The 10,946-nt window shown below is 25.6% G+C and overlaps 1 protein-coding gene across 1 annotated transcript in view; it reads right to left on the bottom strand.

Annotated features, from left to right (window-relative positions):
• Window positions 1-2,352: 2,352 nt before the first annotated feature.
• Window positions 2,353-10,946, bottom strand: part of LOC108747619 (glucosylceramidase-like) — a 33,378-nt gene continuing 24,784 nt past the window's right edge. The window contains exons 3-10 of the mRNA XM_018485205.1: window positions 7,312-7,545; window positions 6,908-7,046; window positions 6,624-6,777; window positions 5,188-5,348; window positions 4,588-4,997; window positions 2,877-3,105; window positions 2,601-2,714; window positions 2,353-2,481 (exon numbers count right to left, since the gene is read on the bottom strand). Of these exons, the coding sequence (XP_018340707.1) occupies window positions 2,382-2,481; window positions 2,601-2,714; window positions 2,877-3,105; window positions 4,588-4,997; window positions 5,188-5,348; window positions 6,624-6,777; window positions 6,908-7,046; window positions 7,312-7,545 (1,541 nt within the window). The 3' untranslated portion in view covers window positions 2,353-2,381. The remainder of the gene's footprint in view (window positions 2,482-2,600; window positions 2,715-2,876; window positions 3,106-4,587; window positions 4,998-5,187; window positions 5,349-6,623; window positions 6,778-6,907; window positions 7,047-7,311; window positions 7,546-10,946) is intronic.

Below are 10,946 nucleotides of genomic sequence, written 5' to 3'. Positions count from 1 at the left end.
ATTTTATAATATATATAAATTTATATAAGAAATCCTTAGTAAATTTTTCAATTTTTAAATTGACATTACATAGCGAACGGAAAGACACTATAATAGTTTTAAAACAATCATGTTTTGAATAATAAATACAATGATGTGTGATAAGTCTTAGGAGAGACGTTGGTACAGTTTTAGCATTAGATTTTTTAAACAATTAATTATTATGATTAAAATATATCAATATGATAGAAATAATTTTTCTCTACATTTTCATACCAGTAATGATTCTATACGCTGTATAGTTTTTTTGCAATAAATGAAATACGGACATGCTGCATTGCAGTTAACCTGCCCTGATATGTAGAATAAATTGGTACATATCACATTATAAATTGCCCCCTATGATAAATTTTATATTAAACTAACAAAAACATAATAGAAAAGTAATAGAAATAAAAATTCGAAAGTAAATATGTACTTTTTATTAAAAATTGTATCTTTCAAAGTTATTTTTTAATAATCAAATAGCAAAATGTTGTTACAGAAAAATAAGTGTAAATTATTTTAATTCTACCTCATTTTAATATAGAAATATCAAATATAAAGCGTTTTGTCAGAATTAAATTGTAATTAAATGTTCACATGCGATACAGCGACTTAATATAACCTTTTCTTATGATATGAGCCAATGCATCCCCTTCCTGCACACTTCCGATTTTAATTATTCTATTATAACAACCATTGTTACTCGTAAAAATATTGTATTGTATACTGACAAACATTTTTTTTTAACTAATAATATATCGCTTAGATTTGCTTTTGCAGCCGAAGGACATTAATACGAAATTATGAAATACTCAAAAATTTACTTGTCTGCTTTTGAATCAGACTTTTTTTTTCTATTGTAATACTTCTTTGATTTAAATGAAAGTTAGAGAGAAGTACCTATGTTGCAAAAGAAATGTTTTGCAGTAATTTTTCCATTGTTTCCTTTATCATAAATACATAAATACGGAACGCAATGCCAATTTGCCTCTTATGCCCAACAAGCCCCAGTCTCCCCTACTTAAGGAAAAGCTGTAAGATTTTAAAAATAGACCCCCTTGCCTTTTAAAGATTATATCTCTAGAAAGTATTTATAAGGTTATTAGAAAAACAGAAAAGATCATACAAATTATTATTTAGCTAGGTGCTGATTAAAAAAAAGAAAATGCGCAAAATACGAATGATCTATAGTGTGTAATAGAGGATTAAGAGACTAAAATGATTTATGACATCTAAATGTGAGGATCACCAACTTTCAAAGTTGTCAAAGTTAGATGTTAAATTAATATATATACATATATGTATTATATATACAAGGTGTCTTGAATTTATATGACCAAACTGCAGGAGAGTGTGTAGGGAATCAATAACTAAGAAAAAAGTTCTTCAGAATATATACTCGCTTTTGAAGAAAATCGCAGAAACGTAATTTTACACTGGGAAAAGAATATAGTCAATTTTAATAAATATTGAGTTCAATACTGCCAACTAAACATTTACTTACAGTAAATAAATATTTCAGTTCAGTAAAAAAAAGATTGTTAAATCAAATTAACATTTCTTGTATCAAATAAATATATCTTTATATTTAATAAATATTTAGTTGGCAGTATTCAACTAAATATTTATTAAAATTGACTATATTTTTTTCAATGTACGAAATATTATTGTTCTTAAAGCGGAATATTATTATTTTTTTGTACGACTTTAACGATAATGCTTTAAAGGCAGTGCGAGAGTACTCTCACATGTATGCACGCCGATTTTCAGACAGAAGAGTGCGAGATTGACGAGTCAATACGTTGACAGATCATGTTTGCATCATGAACTATCCGTACAATGTGTCCATTGCTATAAGAGAACATTTTGAAATCTGCATTAAGCAAGCGATAATATCAAAAAATAAGTATAAATGAATAAGTAATAAATAAGTATAAAAATGAAAACTATTTTTTTGCGATTTTCTCCAAAACAAAGCAAAAATGAGTATATCTCTGAAGGATTTATTTTTAGTTTATTGATCCCCTACGCGCTTCCGAAGTTTGGCCATTTTAATTCGGGATATCCTGTATACTCATTGTATGTAATACATATATGTGTGTATTGTATATATATATGTATATATATGTATAATATAGATAAATATATATACATGTATATTTTATCTCAGAACATATGACTGCGTGCCAATTACGTTCGGACTTTCAATACACTTTGAAAATATTAATAATCCCTCTCCCTCAAATTTAAATAGATAGATCTTAAAATCTGTAAAGAACTCTGTAAAATGTTCACATCATATACGTATTATGTATATCTATTGATATATTATACAGTGGATTTATATTTCAACTACATCACCAATATTTCATAGTATTTAAGGACTTTGCGAGGATTTTTAGCTTTGTTGTTCCTTTCTGTGGATCGTGAATCAAAATTTCTTTGTCCTCTTCGTTCCTGAAAAAAATAAAAATAGATATAATATATAAGATTTTTATTGCAATGGAGATAATGTGCATTTTTCTAATTTATATATTTATATATTTTATTAGAATATTATGCAAGGATAAACTCACAGATTTAAGATCACCAATACGGTACCGCCATCAGGCGTGGAAAATGCAATCTGTCGAATATTCGCGATATGTTTCGATATTGTGCCAATTCTCTTGCTGCCAGGTGGGACATACCTATTTAAGAAAAATGCTTAATTAATGGAAATATTAGTAAAACACACAATAGATAGATTAAATATAACTATTTTACAAATTATTACGTTTTTACAAGTTTTTACAAGTTAGGTTTTATGTAATATTATAAGTATCAATTGAGGTACAAAGGTATGTACGGACTTTGAAAAATGTCCAATTGCATAGAACATCGGTTGCTTATAGAATTCGTTGGCAGTGCTGTTGACTATTATTGGAGAATCAACAAAATTGTTGGTCCAGGTAGGTCCACCATTCGTATCTAAAGCAATGTTCCAGTCAATCCAAGTGGACGCCCAGTGCGACATGGATTCAATGATATTCGCTGCGTACAATTCGGCACGTTTCCACGATCCCAGTATCACTTTTTGGTCTGTAAATAATTATATATTATTCACTAAAGACATGCATACGATAAACTGTAATTTAGCCCTTATTTGTATTTTGTAAAAACCATTAGAGTAAAGCGATGTTTAATTGGAATAGGTTAACAGAAATTTTCAAATTGTATAAAATATTGAGGTTACACAGTGTATTCAATTAAAATTATACAGAACATACAAAACATATACTATTGATGCAGTTTACATTTTATATGTTTAATAGAACATATTATGTGATCAAAATTGAGCAATATTTAGAACATCGTAACTCGGTGAAAAGTCATTGCAGACAAACAATCAAAAAACATTTGAAAGCTTAAAATCTTTACTTTTTTGAAATCAATAATTGATATTTCAATCTGACTGATCCTTTACGGAGCTATACAGACATAAGTGAATTTCGTCAAATCTGAAAATTGTATTATACAAATTTTACGAAAGTCTCTGGCGTGAAATAAAAATTACATAAAAATACAGTTTACAGCAGTCAAAAGAGTGAATCTTTACTTTCAATTTGATTTTTTATTGACTTGCTTTTCATCAAGTTATTCAACATTTTTTTTCACCGAGTTATTCAACATTGACGCAAAAGTAATCATCTTTGCTTCAATAATTCGGTGAAAAAAAATGATACAATGCTCAATAAAAAACAAATTAAAGGTTTAAGATTCACTCTTTCGACTGCTAGTAGAGGCTTATATTTTCTATTTTTAATGAAAAAAAAATAAATCCATAATAAATGTATAAACAGAATTCTTTTTTGTTTTCATATTACAGAATAAAACTTAGCAAAAATTTTTATAAAAAATTGTTATAAAAGATAATAAAGGATTATGAGGAAAGATATATTTTTAACATATAGAGTGTCCAGAAGTTATTGAAATTAATCAGTTGTCATTTTTAAATACATATAGAAATAAAAAAAAAATATTTTTTAATAGAGGACATTTGGCGATTTTATTTACATGTAAAATAAAACGATTGAACATATTTATATCATTTAAGTAAATATTTGTAAAAATACTAAATATTGTTTATCTTAATGACATGTATTTTAGAAAATTTAAAGGACTTTATTTAACATTTCTTTTATCAAGAGAAATGTTAAATTTCCGAAATATATATTATTACAATTAGCAATATTTGGCATTTTTATAAACATTTGTTAAATGACACAAGTATGTTCACTCGGTTTTATTTTATATGTAAAACTGACAAAGTTTTCTGTTAAAAAATACTTTAATTTTCCTATTTTCTACATGCATGTAAAAATGACAGCTTGGTTTAATTTTAACAACTTGCCTTGAGATATCCTGTATTATAATCAAAAAATATAAAACAATTAAAAAATATAAAATAAAAGATATAAATAGTAGAGAAATTTTGTGTTTAATTTTGTTATCAAAATTACTAATTTCATTAGAGAAACAAAAAAAGTTAATATAAGAATGAAGACATAAATCTTTATCAACCTTCGAAAGTTCCAGCGCAACTTTCCGTGTATAATATTGACTTCTCTGGAAACAGCTCTTTTATTTCATCCAAGACAGTCGGACTGATAAAATGATCAAAATAAAAATGGACCGCGGTTCCAGAAACAATATCTCTTGCTCTTTTATCTTCAAATATTATTTTTGGCCAATCAGGAATCGATAGTCTGGTATCATCCAATATAAAGATCTTGATATGTCCGAAATTATTTTTCTTTAAGGTTGGCGCCAAGTGATTGATAATCCAGTCACGTTCTTCCTCGGCTGTCCATGCCATTGCGTTGAGAGTGACATTATTATTAAGTAGCGGAATATACTTGTAATTTTCTGGCTCATTCTGAGGCGTTGTAGCCCAGAATTCTAAACCATTATGACGATAAGCCTCGAAAAATCTATAAAAGTATAAAATGATTTATAAAATAATACGTTTCAAATATCTTGGAAAATTTTACGTAACTGTTGTTTCATATATATGAAAATAAATCGTGCAGTGTAGTAGTAAATTAGAATATTTTGATTAATTATATATTATGAAAGAATAAGCAGAATATAACTTAATAAAAATATTTTAACGGTAATTACTTTACGAAATAATTTGCCCATAATTGTCGATATTCTGGACGTAATTTAGTATCAAGCGTCCAAGATTTCTTAGTTTTCATCCAAAGATTGGCGCTCCACGGTGTAGTCAACAATTTAATTTCCCCTTTCTTCATTTTTTGAGCTCGCTTTATTATCGGTATCTATTGACAATTGAGATTTCTATTAATAATTTAATAAAATGTGTATACATTGTGTATATATTATGTAATTGATAATTATATCATTCACTTAAGAATCGACGTTTGGCTATCTCTAATCTAAGAATCAGTTAAACAATTAGTCAGAAAAAATTAATATCAGATAATATCATTTAAAAAATTATGATACTTTTAGTTCGTGAATACGCCTTTAAATTAATTATAAAAAGACGAAACAAATAATTTGAGTTGTAATAATTAGTGTAGTTTTGTTATTTGCTGCAGTTTTAGGTCCATAAAACCATTAGAAGTCTTTTAACTTTTAACTTTTAAACGAGTAAGTGAATCCAAATAAACTTTTACATAGATATTTATTATTGTTTTATTATTGTTTTTTTTTCTAGTATGCAGGCTGTTTCGGTTTAAACCGTCAAACTTAAGATATAGGATCTGAAAACAAATAAAATTTTCCTCTGGAAATTTGCTTGCAAATATTTTATTTAAGAAATAATAAATAATGTCGAAATATTTTAATTTTGTTTGCTCTGAAGCAAAAAGTATATGGGGGAAGTGCCTGTTATTGACTTTTAATCACGAGGGATAATACATGTATGCGAAAAAATTATGCACAATATTAGTCAGCCAGTCGATCGTTCTCTTATTAGATGCAATACTTTTCTCAACGCTGAAAGCTATTATTTTGAATAGAACATTTAATAATTATTTTAATTATTGTAAAGTATTAATGGAGATAAATTAGGTTATTTCAACATTATTCAATCCTATTATAGAATTGTAACTTAAGAAGCCAATATTTCTTAAACAATACGTTTGACAGTAAACTTACAGAAAAAAATTTTGTTTTGAAGTCCTAAATTTATTTTTGGCAGTTTGACCTAAGGACAGCCCTACATACACATACACACGCACGCACGCACACACACACACACGCGCGCGCGCACACATATACACATTAATGTTACTTCTCAAATTTGTAAATAAGTATCATAAAAGTAATTTTACATACGAATCAAGACAAAAAATAATTATATAACTTTTAAATTAATAAGAGAATTGTGCTCAAATTTTATACAAATACTCCGACATAATGGCAGAACAATCTAAAATTTGTATATTTTTGGTTTTTCGATGTGACACATCCTTAATTTTAAAAACACAAACATTTTCTTGATATGCCTATTGATATTCGAAAAAAATGAACTATTTGTCTTATCAGATATATAAACAATTGAAATATTAATCAATAAATGACTAAACCTTGAAAAGATTATCCTCTACTTGTAATTCGAAGTGATCAAGCGAAATATCATTTTCTACCATTGCGTAAGCGTAAGGTCTTGTTGAGAAATCACAGCCACCCATTGGCGTTCTTATGAAATTGTAATTGATACCATGTGGACCAAAGTAGCTTCTAGAATTTGAAAATTAAATGTGAAATTAACTTTTAAGAGAAATTACTGTGAATTTTCTAGATATGTTAACTGTGTTGAATGAATTAGCAAAATTCTTTTGAAATTAAACGATTTTGATGTAATTCATACCCCAACAAGTGCTCAGACACCTCGAGCGTTAGATCATGAATGTTTATAGCCGCTGAATCAGTTACAGCTCCACCAAATCCATAGATTTCTTGGTATACATTTTTTCGATTTATAGTGATCTTTCCCAGTGGATCTGATTCTACATTACAAGGCATTTGGGATATAATTGTACACAAATTTAATGATTGGATGACATTAGGCTGCTTTAAACCTCAGATAGTCTTTTAGGCCAGTATTTATAGTTTGTTCTTATTACAAGGTCTTAAATAATATTTTAAAATGCTAATACGGTTCTCTGATTAGTTCGTGACATCTTAAGACTGTATTTAAGACAGTCTTAAAAATCAACTATGTGAATACCGGTCTTAACTTTGATGTTTCAAGAAAACAACTTCAGTACTTACTGTCAAGCGTTCTAGACTTTTTGTATGTATCGTACGATACGTGGAAGAGTAAACCACTTTTGCTAGATGTTATTAAGAAATATTTAAAGTGATTGGCTGTTCTGCTCACTTTCGGAGCTTCGTCGCAGTACGTCATATTGCAAACGCAATAATATCCATCATCTCCGCTTCCGTCTCCAAACTCTGATCGGCGTTTGATTTTGCAGCCATTCGTTGACTCAACTAAAAAGAGTCCTTCAAAAAGTATATTTGATTAATTGTTTTACCATTACCATTACATTATGTACGTATTTTCACATTTTTCTGCATTCTATTATTTTAATGGAGCTTCTATGGAAATTAAATGGATGGCTCTACGCCAGTACATATACATATCTGTATAGGTATCAATACATTCTAAAATTATTAAATAAAATGGAAAATTTTGTCATATCTTATACAATATTTTTAGTTTCTAAAAGTAAAGACATTCATATTTTTATAAAAAAAATTGTGAAAGTATAATAAACCCCCAATAAAATATAAAAAACTGTGTTTAATTGCAATGATATTTTCTTGATATGAACAATTAATTTTATTATTAAAATATTATAAAAAGTATTATGGCAGTATATATTATTATAAAAGTAAATTATTGTAAATTATTAAAATATGCAATAGAAATATGCATTGAAATATAAATATATAAAATTGCAATATAGATAAAAATATGTAAAGAAATTTTCAACTTATTTTATTCTGACCATATTGAATATGTATGACTCTATATTGACTATCTTGAATATGTACGACGTGATTGAGCACCTAATTATCGCGAGAAATTAGAAGTAAAGATCAAAATATATTTTAATATACAGCTTGATATATCTATAACAAATATCATTTTTAGAACGAAACTTTTTGTGTCTACAAATATTTTTCCTTGAGACCAAATGTTCAAGAATTTACAAATTAATAAAATGTAATAATATATGAAAGAAAACCTCTACTTTTTATCTTTAAAATAAGATTAAAAAATGACGTAAAGAAAATATTTCAAGAGAAGATAAAATTTAATATTATCTACATTATATAAAAATAAAAAAAAAACATTAATAAACTAGGTTTTTTAATGTTACAATTAGAGAGTTAAGATAATAAAATACAAAAATTCAAATAAATTATCAGAAGATTTGATAAGATCTCTGATATCGAGTTATCAATTATTATATTTTTTTACATTTATATCTGAATATAGTTGATTTCGAGACTTTATATAATTATATATGAAAAAAAAGTCTGATTATAGCCATCAAATGTTGAATGAAATAATTTCAACCAAATATTTAGGTAATATAACAATTTTATTTTTTTAATATTTAATAAGTATTATCGTTGATAATATCGTTTGATAATAATTTACTAAATGTTTATAAAAATAAAATTATTTTTAGTTATATTATCTGAACATTTGGTTGAAATTATTTTATTCAACATTTAACTATAACCGGACTCTCTTTTTTAGAATATATTTCTTTCTCTCTCATTTTTTTGCTTTCAGATCTTTTTATTTTTACTTCTACTTTTGTTTTTACATCTGTTTAATTTTTTCTACTTTTATGTAGTTTCTTATTATTTTCTTGTATTTTCTTTCTCTTTTTTTTTGTCTTATATATCAGCACCTTACATAAATTTTGATAACTAATTCTGATAAGTGTAATTTTATTGCGGATCTGATAATGCTACATAAATGAAATTTATTTATTATGTTAGTCTATATTTTGCGACAGTATTCTATGATATAAATTGTAATTATAAAAACAATGTTTCATAAATCGTATAAAATATTTGTAATATATGCATAAAATCACAATTTTTAAAAATTTAATTTAAAAATATTATATTTTTCAATAATTTAATTGTTTTTGTTGAATTGTTTAATTGTTTTATCTGTTTATTTTTATATTAATTGAAAAATTTTATTTTTTTTAACTACAAAATTTTTAAAAAATTATAAAATTTTATTTAACAATAAAAATGTAACATTTGATAATCTTGTTTAACATTAGTAAACCGAGAAATATTATATTATTATGAATTCTTCCAGAAAGTTTGCACAGCTTTTGATAATCAGTAATTTAAAACCAATTAAATAAAATAAGTTTCTAGAATTGATTTAAGACTTACGTATTACTGACTCTCATTTTATAAAAAATACATTCTTAGATTTTTGTTAAATGTTTCCTGGAAAATAATCAAATTTTTAATTTAATGCCATTTATTAATTTTTACATTGTAAACTTTTTTACATTTTTACTATCTTAGAAATTTTTGAAATGTTACTATAATTTTTGTAATTTTTCTTTTTTTTTAAGTGTCTGTTTAACACGTGGCTAGTATCGATTTATAGAACGTGATTCATGAGTATTAGAAAGATTAGACATCTTGTTAACAAATTTGACATTGTCTGCTCAAAATCAATCTGTTTAACAAGTTTAAAGTAATGAGACGTTGCTAAATTAAATTGAATAAATAAAGGATTTTAGAGTTTTTTTGAAAAAGATAAGATATGTATAATTGTGGATAAGACGATTCTTTATACAGTGACATAAATAGTGTTTGTTGTGTCTCCATAAAAAGAAGTATGTTTTTATTTCACTACACTGTAACAAATTGCTTGTCGTGCAAGATACTTTTTGTCCAATTTTCTAATAAAAATTAATTTTTTAGATTACAATAATCAGTTAAAGGGCTCAGAGCACATGCAAGATGTTCATCGTTAATAAATAATACAAATTATATTTAACTAAAAAGACAAATACAGATGTAATTTTTTAGATACGATAATATAAGCAATGAAAATTATTCTTATTGTGTTGTTATTTTTAATGTTGTGAGTCCAATTAATTCGTATTATTTTAATTTTTTAGAATCAGGAATTTCGTTATTTATTTAACTGTGCATCGCGATGTATTTACTTGAATAGATTATATTTTAATAGAATTACACTTTAATAGACTGTTGAAATATATGTTTACTCTCTAATCTTAATAATAATCTTCTATGCATATAGTTCTCTCAAACATGAAAAAATTGTATTATAATTTATGATAATATATAATTTTAAAAATTAACATAGTAAAATATCAAGATATAAATTGTAAATAAAATAAACATTATTATTTAGTAAATGTAAACAATATTAAGAATCTTTATTTTAGACCGCATATGTGAGAAACACAATCAATACTAGAAAAACGGCATTTTTCTAGTATTGATTAGTAAATGTAATTGCAATTATATAGTAAATATAATTATTTTTTAACATTCGCTTACTATTTATATAGTATAATAATAATTTGAAAACACATTAAGAAAAAGCTGAAAGTTTTTAAGCAGTGTGTGACTACATTAATAGTATAATGGATTCTATTTGTACAGTTAAACAACAATTGTAAATACATATATAGTGGTTCCAAAAAATGATTATAAATTCCAATTAAATTATACTAATTGCAATCTTTTTTTCTTTCAGTATTTATTTTATATATATATATGCGTATATACATATGTATATATATTTATATATATATACATATATATAAATATAATGTGTGTGTGTGTGTGTGTGTGTGTGTGTGTGTGTGTGTGTGTGT

This window comes from Trachymyrmex septentrionalis, unplaced genomic scaffold (assembly GCF_001594115.1).
Source record: "Trachymyrmex septentrionalis isolate Tsep2-gDNA-1 unplaced genomic scaffold, Tsep1.0 scaffold20, whole genome shotgun sequence".
Lineage (NCBI taxonomy): Eukaryota > Metazoa > Arthropoda > Insecta > Hymenoptera > Formicidae > Trachymyrmex > Trachymyrmex septentrionalis.
Note: the sequence above shows the minus strand (reverse complement) of the source record. Positions and strands in the feature narration are given on the sequence as shown.